Below are 19,426 nucleotides of genomic sequence, written 5' to 3'. Positions count from 1 at the left end.
AGATTCCCATTTCAAATTAAATGGCTCTTTGCTGTCCCATTGTCCTTACCACTGTGCAGTGGTCAACACAGACACAGAATATAATAATCTAAAGGAATGCCTCTGAACTAAGCATGAAATGCCTATGAAATCTAAGCATGAAATCAACTATGTTGATTAAGCAAAACCTGGACCTACTACTGCTTTAAAATTAAATGCTGAAAAATCATATCAAGAATGCCAGCACACATCTCTGAAAACAAGCAGTTAATGATATATATTCAAATGATATTCTAATCTGAATAACATGGTCACAGCATCGCCAGCCCCACATTCAAAAATTACAAGTCAGGACCCCTAAAATCAGGAGATTGCTTTAAAAATCATGAAATCTTTAAAAGAATAACCACTTTGGAGTTCTTTAATTTGATTTCTTTGTTTTCGCACCTTTAGAATACACCTGATTCACATTTCCAGGTGTTTCTCTGCAGCCACGAGGCCTGGAATCTGACATTTTAAAAAAATGGAAGCTGAAATTCTTAACTTAAGGAGCTACTGCCTTAAGAAAAACTATAAATTTTGCAAGACTCAGGAGAATTGACAACAGTGTGCTCATTAAAATTCTGAATTTGTGCAGTAATGATCACTATTGTACATTTTTCTAAATATCAGAAAAAATGCAAAAGCAGACTTTGTTGTTAGTTTGTTTGTTTATTCTCTAGGTGTCACTATTTTCATAGATTCATATATTTTAAGGTCAGAAGGGACCTTTATGATCGTATCATCTGACTTCCTGCATGACAGAAGCCAGAAAATTTCACCCAGTGATTCCTGCATCGTGCCTGCAACTTCTGCTTGAGCTACGGCATGTAGAAATTTCCTGCACTTCACTTTAGTTCCACTAAGGGGCACTCTCCTTTCAGGTTTTTGAGCCTTTAAGGCAGTGGCTCTCAACCTTTCCAGACTCCTGGACCCCTTTCAGGATTCTGATTTGTCTTGTGAGTGTACCCCCAAGTTTCACCTCACTTCAAAACTACTTGCTAACAAAACCAGACATAAAAATACAAGTCACAACACACTAGTACTGAACAATTGCTGACTTTCTCATTTTTACCATATAATTATAAAATAAATCAACTAGAATATAAATATTGTACCTACATTTCAGTGTATAGTCTAGAGTCTGTATGAAATTTTAGTTTGTACTGACTTCACTAGTGCTTTTTATGTAGTCTGTTGTAAAACTAGGCAAATATCTAGATGAGTTGATGGACCCCCTGGGAGACCTCTGTGTACCCCCAAGGGCACACGTACCCCTGGTTGAGAACCACTGCTTTAAGGTTCCCTGTTTCCAAGCTTTTCTCCACAACGGTTATGGCTTGATACTTACTTTTGAAACATATGAATGCTGAGCGTCTCAAATAATCACATGACTGCTCATAGGAGCTGCTATGTACTACTTAGGGCCCTACCAAATTCAGGGCCAGAGGGTTTTAAAATTGGTCAATTCACGATTTCAGTTGTTTACCTCTGAAATTACCTGTGTCCCAACCCAAAAGGTACCCAGAAGTGTGTCTGATCTCCCCCTGATCCCCCCCCCCCGTCCCGCCTCAGAGCTGCCATGCAAGGGAAGGACAAGTCCTGTCTCTCTCAAGCCCAGCAGGGGCATATCGGACCCACCTCCACAAGTCTCCTCCAGCTGCAGGAACCTCCAGGGCTGGAGCTTCCTGCAGCAGGGGGAGGCACTCCAAGGTGGGTCTGATCTCCCCTGAGAGCGAGAGTGGCCCTGCAGGGGAAGGACAAGTCTTCTCCCTCCCCAGCCCAGCTGGGACGAGGAGCCCCATGACTGGAGCGCTCCCAGCAGCAAGGGGGAGATCAGATTTCATGGGGAAGGGCTTATTTCACGGTCTGTGACACATTTTTCATGGCCATGAAATTGGTAGGGTGGGGCCCTAGTAATACTTATCTGCAATCATTTCCTGAGTATTTTGTGTGATCTGGGACTCAGTCACTAGGATGCACAGTGAGATAGTCATTGTATAGTTATATTGGGTTACTGAAGTATGAATCTATTGATCTACTTAATAGGGAGGCTACTGGAAAAACAATCAGGAAGGCAACACAGTGGCTCTAGGGACGCAATCTCCCAAAAAAACATTTTGGGGAAAGTATGAGACAGTGGCTGAGCTATAAGTGGGGAAGAGGCAACTTCCATAATTGTTTTGCCCAGGTTAGCAACCTAGAGATTAAAAGGACACGAAATGATTCCAGAGCCTCTGTAGAGAGAGGGAGGTGGGAATTGTCAAGGAGCTGTTCTTGGTGAGAATGAACAGGTAAGATGGAACTGTCTGAAGGAGTTAGGGCTTTTCCCAGCTTCCAGAGAATGGAAAGCCTTAAGGAAAGACAGAATCATAGAATCATAGAATATCAGGGTTGGAAGGGACCTCAGGAGGTCATCTAGTCCAACCCCCTGCTCAAACAGCCTGTGAACAGACTGTTTATTGTTTTAAGACCTTTTTCTCTGAAACAATTCTAGATGAATACTACTTCCCTGTAAAAGGCTGTGTGGTCTCTGGATACCTCTGGTCACTGCTCCTAGAAGGAAATGACCTTGCAGGTATAGCACCTAAATTGGATGGCCTGAGGGAATCGCAGTTGCCACATGGGGACTGCAGCCCAAGGCCCAGGCTGAAAGTATCATGTGATTCCATGCCAGGAAAGGGGACAGCCCAAGACCTGAGTGGAGGTGCACTCAAGGAGAGCAGGAAGAGTCAGAGATGCCATTCCCCTGGTAACTATGACATTCAGGCTTTAAGAAAAACACCACATATCACAAGACTTGGCCCGCATAATAGCATACAACACTTTACCCACATCTCAACCAGAGTCAGAATCACAGTCTGTTAGCAATTCAATAGTCATTAGCATTGACAGTCTACAAATTTAGGTCTCTGAAATCAGTGAAGCTCACGTAGATTTTTTTCTCCATTCAGGAAAAGTTTTCATTCATTTTTCTCTTGTTCTATACATTTTAAGCCTGCAAAACCGGCCAAAGCATTTATATCTAATATACGCTTGTGATTTGTTACTGTCAACTATTCTGCTTATTTGAGCACGGCCTTCGTTTTATTTTTAAAAAGAGCGAGGGAGTGAATATTTAAATAAATGCAAGACCAGGAACATACCAGTGCTGCAATTAAAAAGCCTTAATCCTTGAACCAAACTATCCTTTCATGCAGAGGCAAAACCTTAGTCTCTGCTTTAACATTGGTTAACACTTAGGTAATTCCATGGAAGGCAATGGCATTATATTGGTATAAAACCAACACCACAGAAGGCAGTTCCAGCCCAAGGAAGCTAGCTACGTATTTCAGCAGAAAATATCACTTGCCTTTTACTAATTTATTAACACGTGCACACACCTGGGCGGTGCGAATGCAGCCATTGTGTGCATCGAGTCAGAGGTTTGAACACGGGACTCCTACTACAGAAGACAGCATGGCCCAGTTGATTGGGCTCTGCGAAGACATTGGGGCTCTTCCTGACTCTGCCACTTATCTCCTATGTGTATATGGTTGGGCCACTTCCCCTCCCTACGCCGCTGTGTCCCTTCCCACTGTTTCTCTGTCTCGTTTATTTAGAATGTAAGTTCTTCAGGGCTAGGGTGACCAGACAGCAAGTGTGAAATATCAGGACAGGGGGTCGGGGGTAATAGGAACCTATATAAGAAAAAGACCCAAAAACCGGGACTGTCCCTATAAAGTCAGGACATCTGGTCACCCTATTCAGGGCAGGAATTGTCTCCCACTATGGGCCTGAGCACGGTGGGGCTCAGAACCTGGCTAGGGATTTTAGCCTCACTGTAACATACAATCACTAAAAATGATGACTAATAAGTAACTTTTTACTGCAGCTCCAAAAATGTCTATAACATCTGATGTCCCCCTGCGTTCTTGACAGGGACTTTGAACCAATCAAAGAAGATTCAGCCCATGTTTGACAGTGGGCCAGGGACACTCTGGGATAGGATTCTGGAAGTTAATCAATGTTGTCTGAATACTCAGGCAGTGCTGATAGGATCAGTCTCACTCATAGCTATGCATCAACTCTCAGTGCTATTGTAAGAAGCCACCAGTGACCTAAGACAACAGTCTGCATTTCCCAAAGGGTCTGTAGACAAAACTCTCAAAGGCATACGCTGAGCAAATCTAATAACTAAAACACAGAAATGGGGATTCAACTGTATCGCACTTCTTTTATTTTTTATTTTTTGTGTAATTACCTCTAAAGAGATCAGAGATTGATCATTAATAAAGTCAGATTTCAGTGTAGTGAAAATGGTCTCAAAAACTCAGCCCTCTGCTGCTTTGTATTTATGTAAATGATTTGGGTAGTTAATTACATTTCACTTCTTATCAGTGCAATTCAGACAATACTCTCCTTCTGACTTCTCTCTGACCGAACTGCAAATTGTGTTCCCATCTGATTCCGTTCAATCTGAACTAGAATTGTGAAAAGAAATTAATACAAAACAGGTGATGAGGTGGCCAGATGGTACAATGGGTCAGATCTAGAGAGAGAGATTTGTGGGGCTGAAATGATGTAGCTTTGATCTTGTGGTAAGTAAAAAATTCTGGGAGGAGAATGTGGTGTATTGAAAACTGTGTTAAAATTATATGCTATTACTTTAAATTTCTGTGGTTTTTCTAGTCCAGTTTGCAGGGTAGGAGGCTCCTGGGGAAGCTTGAGATCTGGGCCTACCAGCAGTCAGTCAGCAGACAGACAGCCTTGAGTAATGTGGGGTGTATTGTGCCTCTCGGTTTTTAGGGAGCAGCCTGCTTTGTCTCTCTCTGTTTGGGGGTTCTGGTGTGTCACCATTATGGATTCTAAGAAATAAAGTCATGTTACTTTGCAACCTTCCAGCAAGAGTATTTATGGTTTTATCTAAGTTCATTGTTTGTATGCCATGTTTCATATTATTTTGTCCTTATGAATGACTCCAAGAGGCAAAATAATACCTATAAAAATCAAACAAAGACGAAAGCAAAGACATTTTGGACACCAAAGGTTCCTCATTGGATCCCGTTCAAGGTTTGCCAGAAGAAGCCACACCATCTGGAGCATGAAACAAATATCAGCTTTATCACTGGCCTCATCCCAAAGCACAGAACAGACAGGAATGGGTTCCCCACCGCCCACAGAGACACTGCCGGCCAGCACATAGCAGGAATCCTGGGGTGGGATGGGGCAACTTGCTGCAAAACAAATGCACTTTGCTACTTATCTGAGCTGGAGTAACTTGTTCATCATCCACCCCCTGCCAGCCAATGTTTGCCACTGACGGCAGCATATGTGTTCGCCCTGCATCTCTAACTATCTCATATCCTCTTGTGGACTCAGACGTGTGGATAGGCCTCAGTTCCCACTGATTTCATATAATTTTTTTGACTTCTCCAGAGACTTCTGTGCACTTTGGGGTGACTACAGTCCCTCCAGGAAAACCTGGCTCTGTGCCACTCTTGTGCACCACACGGCAGAAGGTCTTATTATTATTATTATTATTTATTCTTTGTATTAACATATAGCACCTAGAAGCCCAGACACAGATTAGGACCCCATTGAACTAGGCCCTGGATAAACACAGAACAAGACGACAGTCCCTGTTCCTGGGAGCTTACAAATTAAGCAGCCATTTCATCAGGGTGTGCCATGGCTCTGCATCCCACCAAAGTCTGACTGTCAATCTCAGAGTCAAATCAATGGAGTCGTGCTGCAGATGAAAGCAAGCCTGTCACCAGTAGAAACCACTGGCCATCACTGGCATGCACCACCCATTAGGGGGCATCTTCTCTGGGGAAAAAAGGTGCGTTCTTAACTTGTGTTGGCTCACATGAGGTAACTCACCTGAGGTAAAATCCAGTCGAGATGAGGCAGTTTGTAGTTTTCACACATATTAGCGGGTCAAGTTTAAAATGATGGGGGAACTTAGGGCTTGCCTTGACCAGCTAAATGATGTGAAAACTAGAACCAGCCTTATCTTCTGAAGGAGTTTACCTCATGTTAGCTAACACGAATTAAGAACAGGCCTTTTTTCCTCATCAAGACAAGGCCTTAGCATCCTTGTACAGGGCTTTGTAGTGCATCCATTTCATTGACTCCTGTGAGCCCCCGAAGTATCAACTGAGAGCCACCCCCACCCCACTAGTGCATGCCAGCTATCTTATTTGCATACAACCCTTTGAACTGAGGCAAAGCATAGGTGGCATTTACATTAATTCGGCCTCTGTGTCCTTATTGGGGTGCTATGAGAAGGGTGTGAGGTGGTCTTTGTTAGATTGCAATGATCACAGAGAATGAAGGATTTGATTCTGATCTGAATAATGATACTATAATCACCACAAACCAATCTTGACAACCGCTACAAGCCAAAAGGGCTCAGTTGCTTCCCTAATACATTCTAATGAAAATCTAGTGGCGGTTTTCCAGCAAAGCACATTCAAGCTAAGCCATAGTCTGGCAGCTGAAGCAAAATATGGAGGGTATCTCATCATTACAATTTCCATTCCCAGCTTTCCATCTTCTCCAGGAAGAGACGGGGCACAAAAACAATCTCTCTCTGGGTCAGGCTCATTTTCTGCTTTCTTATGCTTATTCCTTGGAGGAGGGTGGATTATCTCTCAGAATCCTCTCAGTGATGAAGCAAATACATTGAAACGGCGAGATTAGAACAAATCCAAAATATCATACAAAGGCATGACATTAAAATGCAGCGGGGCACTTTTAATGTTTCATGTTAAACAAACATTCAACAGCAAAATCTGCCAGCCGAGTCACCACCCAGGATTGAGTTTTCACACGGACGAAAGTAAGCCGAAAAGCCACTGAGCATGATTACATATCGGCAGCATTGTTCTGCAGAGTTGAGCCAATCAGTGCGTCTGGTGCAGTCTCTCCACACAACTCTTTGCAGAGGATGGAATCTAGAGCCTGGGGAAAGGAAAATGGTCAAAAGCATGGCCTTATAACCTGGGGAGAGCAGGGGAAAATGTTTTTGACAGAACAGTTTTCCACCGGAAAATGCTAGTTGGATAGATTCACAACATTCCATGAGCACAGGTCAATTCCATCCCATCCCAGGCTTCCTGGCTTATGGACTGTTGGAATGCCCTGCGGCCATGCTCGCCGGCTTGTGGCTTGCCCGGCCACCTGGCTTGCAGAACTGATATGTTTTCCGCTGGAAGGTTGGGGGGATTCCATTTTTTTTTTAAATGAAAACACAGAACAGTTAAAAGAACAATTGTAACGAAACAAACCCTTTGTCAGTTTGTTACAGTTTTTTTGCAGGAATGAAAAAAACAATGGGTTCCAGCTCTCATCCGCATGTGGGCCTTGCAGCGAAGGTTCTCCAGGCTGCTGACTCGTAAGCTGCCTGCTGATCTTTTGGACTGTGTGCTCCTATCCCCATTGCACAGAGGGGGAACGAAGGCATGGAGAGGCTGGGACTTGCCCAAGGTCACAGAGGAAACCCATGTGGAGCTGGCAATTGGACCCAGCTCCTCAGCCAGTACCCTAACCACTGGACCATCCTTCCCCCAGCAAGGGCTGGAGCATTGTCCAGTACTGACAGGGAGGGCTTATTGCTCATCGGCAGGTTCCCAGTGGGTGTGAACTATCTTCCTCCTGTCTCTGCCTGTCTTTAGCTACATTCCTTATAAGGCAAATACTGCTGCTTCCTCCACTCCCAAGGAAGACCCTGCTGGGGCTGTGTGAATAGTCCAAGTACTTTGTGGAATCCAGCACTAGGAGGACTTGAGAGGTGAGGCAGGGGAGAGGGCGGGACCGGGGAGATCGATAACTACTCAGAGATACAGCTGTTGGCCCCCCTCACTGTGCAAATGGAGAAGAGGCCCCAGCAGTCCTGTGGCAACAGGGCCGGTGCTACCATTTAGGCCAACTAGGCGGTTGCCTAGGGCGCCAAGATTTGGGGTCGCCAAAAAGCGGCGCCCTCAATTTTTTTTTTTTTTTAACAGCAGCCGCTGCGCTGGGAGGGAGAGAGAGTCTGAGCTGCCGCCGGCAGCCCAAGGGTTCCCCGGGTCAGTGCGCTGCCGACAGCCCAGGGGTTCCCCTGGTCAGTGCGCCGCCGGCAGCCCAGGGGAACCCTTGGGTCAGACCTGCCGCACGGATCCCCGGGCCGGGGGGTGGGGAGCTGCCACGGGGGGGTGCCTCAGGGCGGGGGGGGAGCTGCCGCATGGCTCCCCGAGCAGGGGGGGAGCTGCCGCAGGGGGAGCAACTCAGGATGGGGGGGGTGGGGAGCTGCCGCAGGGCTGAGGGAGGGGGCGCAAGGTGGAAGTTTCGCCTAGGGCGCGAAACTTCCTTGCACCGGCCCTGTGTGGCAGTCACGGCTGAGGGTATCTCCACCCCTTCTCTACAGCCTGGGAAGGCCCCTGCTGACTCCCACACCAAGTCCCTGTGTTCTTGCTTGTCACAAAGGACAGGATTTTCCCCTCTATGCGAGAGAGGGTCTCTGACTGTGGCTAGCTCCTTTCCCCAGGATACATTAAAAAGCATGTAGCCGTGTTGGTCCCAGGATATTAGAGAGACAAGGCAGGGGAGGTAATATCTTTTATTGGACCAAGACAAGCTTTCAAGAGTTCTTCTTCAGGCCGGCTTCTTCAGCTTGTCTCTCTCACCAGCTGAAGTTGGTCCGGTAAAAGATATCACCCCTCCTCCCCCCATCTTGTCGCATTAAAAAGCAAGCAGACTTCAGCAGCCCCCTTACGTGGCAGGGCTGTGGGGCAGTCGTTACACCAAGGCGTATTGCAGGGGTTCTCAAACCGGGGGTCGAGACCCCTCAGGGGGTCACGAGGTTATTACATGGGGGGTCGCGAGCTGTCAACCTCCACCCCAAGCCCTGCTTGCCTCCAACATTTATAATGGTGTTAAATATATTAAAAAGTGTGTTTAGTCTATTATGGGGGGTTGCACTCAGAGGCTTGCTGTGTGAAAGGGGTCGCCAGTAAAAAAGGTTGAGACCCACTGGCGTATTGTTCCTGTCAGTGTAAAAACAGTTCCTTCCATCCTGAAGTTGTGATTGTAACATCTGCAGAAAGCTATTTGCATCAGGGAGCAATTTCCAGCACGCCTGTTACTCAAGCCTAGCAAATTGTGGTCGGAGTGGAATTGCGAGCCAGCTCAGAGAGTAATGAAGTCTGCCGGAACGCGTGGGCGGGTGTCTGGTGCAGAGGCCTGCAAGAGCTACAGCAAGGTAACTCGCCTGATACTGTGAATATGAAGAACCAATAAGCAAGAAGCAGAACATGAGCGAGGTGAATATGATCTCAGTTTGTTTCTGATATTATGGTGCACTTCCTACTCCAGGGTGTGTTTAGAGTTTCCATGGTGCTGAAGCAGGAAGCTCAATGTTTTGCCATCAGAGGGAGAATAATTGCTCTGCAGAAGAGTCTGTGAAAAGGCCTTCTGCATTCCCCTGCAGGTCGAGACTCACTGCCAGGTTTTAACACACCCGTATCCAGGAGCTACTTTTTTTAGGTTAAAGATGCGTCACAGTGGATTTATACAATTCATTAATTAATGTCGTTGCCAAGATTTGTAACGCCTCTTGATGCTATTTCTGTATTAACTATTTCAGGTATATTATGCAACCTACCCAGGAATCAGGGTATTAAAAAAAATGACATGGCAACTATATAGCCAATATGAGCCATCGTTGATTTCTTTAGCCTCAGAATTGTGCACACCACTGAAAGCCTTTTGGCACATCCCATTTGTATTTGCAATTACTACCCTTGTGTGTACAACAGTGTTTCTCAAACTGGGGTCACCACTTGTGTAGGGAAAGCCCCTGGCGGGCTGGGCCGGTTTGTTTATCTGCCCCATCCGCAGGTCCGGCCAATCGCGGCTCCCACTGGCCGCGGTTCGCTGCTCTGGGCCAATGGGAGCTGCTGGAAGCGGCGCAGGCCGAGGGACATACTGGCCGCCGCTTCCAGCAGCTCCCATTGGCCTGCAGCGGCGAACCGCGGACGGGGCAGGTAAACAAACCGGCCCGGCCCGCCAGGGGCTTTCCCTACACAAGCGGCAACCCCAGCCTGAGAAACACTGATCTATGGTGCACATTTATAGGAATTTCTTTCTTCGTTTTGCTGGTTGTCATAAACACGTGGTTTGGGATAAGGGTTTCCTCTCTGACAGTTCACCGCCTCCCCTTATCCTGACACTGACTCTCCTTCCATACTTGTGCATCCTCCTATTATTGACTGGTTAGGACAAGTCCTCTAATCCCCCGCTGAAGTCCACCTCCATGACTTCATCTCCTGTCACCTCGCCCATTCTAGTTCCCTTCTCCAAGGTTTCCCCAGCTTCCAGACTTCCCTGTGAGCCGATTGCCACTGCCCCCAGTTCTCATGTGCACAGAAGCAGGATGGGATCACTCCAATCTCCGCACCACACCACTGGCTTCTCAGTCATTTCAGGAGCTTGCTTTCTTGATGAAGCTCTCCTGAGACTCACTTCAGCCTCTCTCATGGACCTCCACCTGTCACCCCTTTTTCTCCTTTTCTAGCACTTATAATACCCAGCTCTTACATAGCACTTTTCATCAGTAGGCTTCAAGGCACTTCCAAATCTTCAATGTATTTTTCCTCACAACAGCCCCGTGAGATAGGGAAGTGCTATTGTCCCCATTTTAGAGATAGGGCACGGAGGAACAGAGAAGCTCAGTGACTTGCACAAGGTCTCACAAGAAGTTTGTGGCGTGGCAAGGAAATAGACTCAGGTCTCTTAACTGCTGAACTATCGTTCCCCTCTCAAACATTCTTCCAGCTGTTGATGTGAGAACCTTCCCCTCTGTAGAAGAGAAGAATGAACGGGGATTTGATAGCTGCTTTCAACTACCTGAAAGGGGGTTCCAAAGAGGATGGATCTAGACTGTTCTCAGTGGTACCAGATGACAGAACAAGGAGTAATGGTCTCAAGTTGCAGTGGGGAAGGTTTAGGTTGGATATTAGGAAAAACTGTTTCACTAGGAGGGTGGTGAAGCACTGGAATGGGTTACCTAGGGAGGTGGTGAAATCTCCTTCCTTAGAGGTTTTTAAGGCCGGGCTAGACAAAGCTCTGGCTGGGATGATTTAGTTGGGAATTGGTCCTGCTTTGAGCAGGGGGTTGGACTAGATGACCTCCTGAGGTCCCTTCCAACCCTGATATTCTATGAGTCTATGCTGCTTTCACCATCTGGAACAAACCTCCAGTTCCTATCTCTTCAATTCTACAGTCAGCTACATTGTCCTTGCTAAGCACAGTATTCAGTGGCACATAGAGAGAGGTAGTGCCTCATGTAGCTTTCAGTCAGGGTTTTGAGAATGAGGACTATAATCTTAAATTGCATGTAAGGAATGAGAAATTAATGCAATGTGCAGAATGTGAAAGTTGTGCTGAATCCTGCAAAGTCATAATGATGAATCTATGCAATCATCAGCATAGGCATAGCAACACAGCATGAAGTCGGGAATACACAGAGTTTCAATTCAAGATGCAGCAAAAAGTAAAAGCTTCTTTTTGAAGAACAAAGGATCTTTTTTAAACAAATATCGTCAGAAGTATAAGAAGATGTAAATTTAGAAGATGTATACAGCAGGAACAGGGCAGATGTGGGAACAGACCATGCACACTAGTGGTAGCTCAGTTGGGAATAAAAATAAGAACAAAGAACAGATCTGAACAACAGAGATGGCCACAATATAATACCACAAAGCCAAAACAGATGACAACACAACAGGAGTTTAGAATTACACTAGCAAATAAGAACCTAAGAATGGTCATACTGGGTCAGACCAATGGACCATCTAGCCCATTATCCTATCTTCTGACAGTGGCCAATGCCAGATGCTTCAAAGGGAATGAACAGAACAGGGCATCATCAAGTGATCCATCTCCTGTCGTCTAGTCCCAGTATCTTGAGAATCAACACACAACAAGAAATGTCATTAATGCTTTTTGGGACTGACATAGAAGAGGTCTGATATTTCACATATCTTGGCAGCATTTTAAGCACAACACCGAAAACAAATTAAAGACATTAAAGCCAGAATAGTGACAGCCAGACATGTCTATGTAATTCTAAAGCTGATATGGAGAAACAGAAATCTTGTCCTCCAAACTAAACTTTAAATATTTAACACCATTGTAAAGTCAGTTTTACTATATGATGCTGAAACTTGGAGACTTATTAAGACCTTACTATCTAAACTCCAAGTTTTCATAAACAGCTGCCTTAGATAAATCCTCAATATCAGATGGCTAGGGGAAAAAAACACAAAGAACTCTGGAGGAGGGCAAAACAGAAACCGATAGGACAGGAGATTACAGAACAAAAATTGAGATGGTTAGGGCATACATGGAGGAAAGACCTGATTAACATAACAAGACAGACATTGGACTGGAACTCCTAAGGCAAAAGGTGGCATGGTAGACCAAGAATAACATGGAAATACAGAACAGAAACAGAACTGAAAGCTATAAAAAAATATGGGTAGATAGCTAAGATTGCAGCAAAGAGGGAAGGTCCTATGTTCTGCATAGACTAGAGAGGCATAAATGAGAGAAAGTTCTTCAGAAATCTATGGGGAAATACAGAAAATTAGTGGGAAAGTTAACACCTTTTGCGATAGCTGATCTCTCTTTTGTTCCATTTTAAAAAATCCCTTTCTGTTTAATGTGAAATAAAAGGGATTGTAGCTCTAATCTTCTTCTGGAGAAGTCTGTTTCATTAAAATATACAAACAATAGCGATCAACAGCATTCACTTTAAATGTGCAGCTATAAAGCAGCAGTCAGTGAGAAGAATCACAGAGTCTCTCTGCACATATTATCATGTCTAGCAATAATGTATCAGAGACTGGAGTGCAGAGGCGGAGGTGCAGTTCTTTGGGGATTTAACGAATCTTCACCAGGAAATCTGAGACGTTAATGAGTATTTCTGCATTAACATGAAGATCTTTATCGACTTTGTGCTTTGTCTGCATCAGAGGATGTTTTTACTAAGGGCACATCTTCCGTAGAAATATAAATAATAAGCATTCTTCCATAGATAAGCTGCAGCTGTAGGTTTTCACAATCAAGTTTTCTTCCAGGTACTATTCCTGTGTCTTTACCTTGGGGTTTTGGTTCACTGGAATATTGAGAATTCAGTATGGGGGAGAGGTGGTTGTTACCTTTTTCATGGATTCATTGATTTTTAAGACCAGAAGGGACTATTGGGACTATCTAGTTCAGTGGTTCTCAAACTGGGGCCGCCGCTTGTGTAGGGAAAGCCCCTGGCGGGCTGGGCCGGTTTGTTTACCTGCCGGGTCCGCAGGTTCGGCCGATCGCAGCTCTCACTGGCTGCGGTTCACCGCTCCAGGCCAATGGGGGCTGCGGGAAGCAGCGCGGGCCGAGGGATGTGCTGGCCGCCACTTCCTGCAACCGCCACTGGCCTAGAGCAGCAAACCGCGGCCAGTGGGAGCCGCAATCGGCGAACCTGCGGACCCGGCAGGTAAACAAACCGGCCCGGCCCGCCAGGGGCTTTCCCTACACAAGCGGCGGCCCCAGTTTGAGAACCACTGAGCTAAACCAATTACAAATGGCTAATTTTAACAGCACAAGAGCCAGAAGTGATTGGGTGTGACTAAATTTTAGTAGCTGGGATTATCTTGCTTATGGAATGGCCATCTGGTTTTGTCTCTAACGACCAATCAGCAGTTGTGGACTCTTTCCCCAATTGTACAATATGGGCCAGATCCCAGTCCATGAGATCCTTTCCATTGTCTTCAACAGGTTTTGGATCAGTCCTGTACTGATTAATTTAATGAACAGATACAGTTGAACTTGGGCTGTTAGCATCTAGCTACCTATTTTCTATCATTTCTATTTTAGCTGTTTCTAGGTTGCCTTGCTTCAAGTGAAGTCAACATCAAAAAACTCCCATTGACTTCAGGGGGTGTTGGGATCAACCCCACCAATCTTACTGATTGGGACTGACCCATAAATGGCTACTACCCTATAAATCAGCCTATGTATTAAAGAGCAAATATTCCAGTAGTTCCACTGTGGCAACAACCAGGCAGTTCATAGAATTAAGCCATCACATTCCACATCATTCAAAGTGCAGGAGTTTATTTTCCTTTATTAAAGCACAAGTAACCATGTAGGAAATTGCCATTTACACTGCAATAGTCATAAGCTCAATCATACCACCACAACAATTTCAGAAGATAATTAAAGGGCTTGCATTTCAGCCAGCCATGATTCTTTACTTCCAGAGGCACAGTACAATAAAGCGTCTATTGTTGTTGTAGTTGCTCTTCTTATAACAAATTCCATTGAGCATAAATCAGAATGTATAACACACTCACGGCAAAGGCCACGAATTATCCAAAAGCTGAGTAGGCAGACACTGAGTACATTGTTTCTGTAGGATTGTTGAGCATAGGTTAAGATAACAAAATCATTTCTGTTTAAAAAATGCCACCCAACTTTTAATATATATATATACGTGTGTGTGTCATCTTAAATGATAGAAGAAACCCAAGAGTTTTTCTTAAGGACATAAAAGTATTTAACAATCCAACCAAGAACTAAAAAGGGGTTCATTGAGGTTCTTTGATCAGTCATTCACTGAACCCTCTCCTGTCAAAAACCTCATTTGCCTGGGTCCCCTAACAGCACTTCAGAAAGTGATTGTGCATCGATTTCAACCTCTTCACACTTTGTGTACAACATGTAAACAACCCTATCAAAAGAGGTGATGGCTAATGGTTAAGAAAAATCAAGATTCTTCATTGAATAGTAGTGTTGTCATTACGTGCATTAAAAATTAAAAAAAAAAAAGAAAACTTATTTTTATCTTCCAAGGATATGGATGCAATTGCCAGCAATGGCTTTAAGATACATTGTTTTCAGGTGTTACTTCTCTGCATGCTTGATATTTTATTATGGGTAATCATATCAGTCCTCATTGCTGGTGCAATTGTTTGGGGGTAACTATCCATTGCAAAGTATTTACTGGGCCTGTCTTTTTCCCCTCAATGCTTAATAGAAAATATTAATTACAAAGTTTTCTACTGAATCCCTTTAAATCCCACGACAGATGCTTGAGACTCCTTCTGGTTCCCAGAGCATGTACAATTTAGCATAGTTTACAAGTGGTCTGGTTCCTAGGTGTGTGACTTAGGAATTTTAATTGTTCTCCAAGCCTTGCCAAAAGAGAAAAACTTTACATAGAAATATAACATTGTGTTCTCATCCAGCATATATATATAAAGAACAGTGCAGCATTAAAATGTCAGCATATCAACACATTAAAAATACATCATTTCGCAGAACAGAGCACAAGAAAATCTGTACAATTGGTATGAAGTGCAAGAGTTGCTGCCTCCTTCATTTTGGAGCCTACCACCCCCAGCTCAAACTGTTTTAAACAGTCCTGTTGCTTTCAGCCAGTCAGGAAACTTTTTTTCCACTCTTTGCCGCCCCCACTAGTCTCCTGGTCTCTTGTGCTACAGAAAGAAAAGGTTCCATTTTCAGAGGCAGCCCGTGGAGGGAGGGTTGAGTGGTTTATTCTTCATAAACACTTTCAGTTTTTAATGACACAACGGGGCAGATGATTTCACTTGAGGTGACAAGTCGGTTGTGTCATAAAAGCGACGCACAGCTGGGTGGGGGTGCCCACTAGCTGATTGGAGCAGTATGCCCAGAGCACTTTAGGGGGAAAGGCTCCCTCTTCCAGCATTCTGTCTGCAGTGCCACTCAGCCGATCTGTTTGTAGAACTGTTTGTCCATATTACAGGGAGCAGAAGGGAGGATAGCAGAGGAACTTGGAGTGTTTTCAGATGCCTTGCTGTCAAAATATCAGTACTTTCTTCAGGACATCATAACTAACTTGAAATGTCTTTGCATGTTAAGTCACTCCATTGATTTAACCTGTCATCTTGACTCCATTGGGAAATGCCTCTGAGAAATGTCTGGCAAGTTGAAATATTAATTATATCTCTATATAGACGTGTGTGTATATATACATACACAAACACACACAAACACACACACACACACACACACACACAAAGTACAATCCATTGTTATAATGAAAATGTAGAAAAAGCAATTCCAGCTCTTTCCTCTGAATTTACATTTGTCTCATTTGTCTTGCCTTCTACCCTTTCCAAGCAGTTGTTTGTCATTTTTTACAATCCCTTCACAGCCCTCCCGCCCTGTCCCCCACCTCTGTGGCACACGGTTTGATTTTAGTATGTTCCTTCACTGGAAGTTGTCCACTTCTCTTTCAGTGGCTTTGAGTTGAGATATCCAGCCATGCAGTGACACTGTCTAGTCTTCTTTCTTTCTTGGCTGGAGTGTCTGAATTCCCCCACGCGCACACACACACACACACACACACACCAGTCATAAGTAATTCTGGAAATGATCTTTGTTTTGTTTCACTGCTGTTCCTTGCTTTGGAGCCAATGAAGCCTCATTTCAGAGAGACGCGGCTGGCCTAAAATTCCCACACAAGCACGCGACAATCCATATTATTTGATGAGCCACTGAACTAACTCAAGCAAGAAAAGTTATTAGCATTTTGTCTGCTTTCCAGAAGCAATGGCAAAATAAACCTCAGGAGCAAAGTCTGAGTTTGATTCTAATTCCTGAATTCTTTATAACCGTAAGCAAAGTGCATGACCTTAGTGGCTCATAGGACTTAATGGTGGCTGAGTTAAAATATAGTATTTAATAGGGAGAGCAGTGTAATAAGAAAGGTGTCAAAATGGCTCACTTTTCTGCATGCTCTTGCAGTTCTTTTATTTGCCTTGCCCCCAGATTGCTGCCTAGGTTTCCAGTCTCCAATTCTGGTTCAGAAAGCTCCTGTTAAAGAGCTGTTATCTGAGTGAGCTCTGAAGTGGGGGTCGTTGGGCTCTGCTGGCTGACAGCCACCATGGGAATTTCCATGCCTAGTCATGCTGGATTGTTAGTCCCCTCTGAGTTCTTGCAGGCATAAACGACATCTTTTGCGATGCTGCACATCCTGTTGGACATCTGGAGCTCTGTTCTGAAGGCGGTGGGGAAGCAGAACTTTCTGAAGCACGTCTTGAAGTTCTCATCCAAGAAGGCATAGAGGACAGGATTCAAGCTGCTGTTGGCATATCCCAGTGCAGTACAGAAGCATGAGATGGCTAACTCGAGCTCGCTTTCGGCCTTTGCACCCAGGCACTGGACCAGCACGAAAATCTGAATGGGGGTCCAACAAATAATGAAGACAGCAACCACCACCAGGACCATTCGAGTGATGCGCCGCAGATTCCGATCCTTCTCCTTGGAGCCTGAGAGGACACGGACATTCTTAAGACGCCGGATCATAAGACTGTAGCAAATGGTGATGATCAACACAGGGATCATGAAGGAGAAGAGAAAGACACAAATCCCAAATACTGGATCCCAGTAATCCACAGGTTTAGGGAGCTTAATTAGACAATCAATCTCTGCAAAGAAAAGAAAAAGACAACTTGTATTGAGAACAACATTGGTACCATCTGTAAATCCGACAATTCTCTTGCAGTCACTCTTGTTGCTAATTTCATTTATTTTATTAATGCTCAACAGAGCTCAGGGCCTTGTTGTGCTAGGCTCTGTACAAACACAGAGCAGGAATCAGCCCTGCCCCTAAGAGTTTACAATTTAAGCAGACAAAAGGTGGGAGGGAAAACAGAGGCACGGTGAAGTGATTTGCCCTAGGAGACACAGCAGATCAGTTTCAGAACTGGAATAAAACCCAGGTCTCTGGAATCCCAGTCGAGTGACCTACCCATTAAAGTACGGTGCTTTCTCTGGGCGACTAGACACAGAGAGATGGATAAGCGACTTGCCCAAGGTCAAACAGGAAGTTTTCATTCCTTCTCTCTTCCAGCACCCTTTGGTCTCCCTGTAAGTGTCTTTAAACTGGAAATATCCGTATTCCCAGAGACTGTAAAGGCACTCCGAGTGGAATTCATTAACAAAGTCATGTCTAAAGGATGACACCCTTTGGGCTAAAACTTTCCGCGTCACACTGAGCATAAATGGACACGTAGGTGATGCAACTGCTCCTGTCCCACAGGAGCTGTAAAAAAAGAGCGATGTCATGTTAAGGAAGAGACCCTTTCACCACATTAGTGAAAGCATAAGGACAGCTAACAGCTCGAGGCATCTTGCCTTCGTGTTCAGCTTCCCATGTAGCCACACATTAGGACAAGTGCTTAGGAAGAATTTTAGAAAGTCTGTTGATGAAATGTAGAGAGACAACTTGGGGGAGGGAATACGTTTTATTGGACCAACGTGTTCTGGTGTGAGGGACAAGCTTTTGAGCTACACAGAGCTCTTTTTCGGGTCTGGGAAAGGTACTGAGAGCCTCACCGCTAAATAAAAGATCGAACCGATAGTTTAGCATAAGTAATGAACACATAGTCTAAAGAGACCATTCAAGGTCATGAAATGTGTCAGGCTTAATCCACCCGAAGGTCATGAAATATGATTCACTGTGCTTTATGGCGTCACAGATACAGTCTCTTCCTTCTTCTCAATTCCAAAAATTGTGCTGATCGTTTGAGTTGCATGCTAAGGATGGCATTAAAGCGAAAGTTAAAACCCTGGAAGCCCAAGATTACCCCGTCTCGTTTCAAGCCAGGCAAGCAGTCAGGAAAGCTTATTGGTCCCTTGAGGCTTGTGTGCAAGTGGAGAGAACAGGCGGAAGATAATGTTCTTTTCATCATTCTCAGCCACGTGAAACGAGAATCGGCAAGGGCTTTTATTTTATTTTTTTAATTAATTATTTGTTTGCTTAGAAAAAATACTCTGGGTGCCAAGATAAGGATTAATTTCCCTGGCTCAGGAATTGTTATGGCTTCAACACTGTGGACATGGCAACTGCTGGTTGCAGAGATTTTAAAGGCTGATAGTGTTACCCACACACCTTCTGGATGTGGTGGTCTGTCCCATCTAGTGGCCCCAAGACTACTTAGAGAGCGAGCTAAAATGAGTCTGGTCTACAGCCTTAGCTAACAGCCAATTGGCTTTTAGCTCATACTGTAGAGCAGTGGTCCCCAACCTTTTTCATCTGGCGGGTGCCGGACGATGAGCCACCGAGGACCGTGGCTGGCGGACAAGCCTTCGCCGAAATGCCGCCGAGAAGCGGCAACGTCAAGAGGCGTCGCCGCTGAAATGCCGCCAAAAATCAGCGGCATTTCGGCGGTGACGCCTCTTGATGACGCTGCTTCTCGGCGGCATTTCGGCGGATGCTTGCCCGCCGGCCAGTGCACGGGTGCACATAGATGACCCGGCAGGCGCCATGGCGCCTGCGGGCACCGCGTTGGGGACCACTGCTGTAGAGGCTCATGCACTAAGCTCCAGAGGTCCCAGGTTCAATCCC

At 45.0% G+C, this 19,426-nt stretch overlaps 1 protein-coding gene across 2 annotated transcripts in view; it reads right to left on the bottom strand.

Moving 5' to 3' along the window:
* Window positions 1-16,980: 16,980 nt before the first annotated feature.
* OPRL1 (opioid related nociceptin receptor 1) overlaps window positions 16,981-19,426 on the bottom strand; it is a 31,141-nt gene continuing 28,695 nt past the window's right edge. For both annotated transcript variants that reach the window (XM_024219193.1, XM_024219194.1), the window contains one exon: window positions 16,981-17,504. In XM_024219193.1, coding sequence (XP_024074961.1) covers window positions 16,981-17,504 — 524 coding nt within the window. The remainder of the gene's footprint in view (window positions 17,505-19,426) is intronic.

Source organism: Terrapene carolina, unplaced genomic scaffold, assembly GCF_002925995.2.
Source record: "Terrapene carolina triunguis isolate 2854851 unplaced genomic scaffold, T_m_triunguis-2.0 Scaffold130, whole genome shotgun sequence".
NCBI classification, from domain to species: Eukaryota; Metazoa; Chordata; order Testudines; family Emydidae; genus Terrapene; species Terrapene triunguis.
The sequence above is the reverse complement of the archived record's forward strand: the minus strand, read 5'-3'. Positions and strand labels throughout refer to the sequence as shown.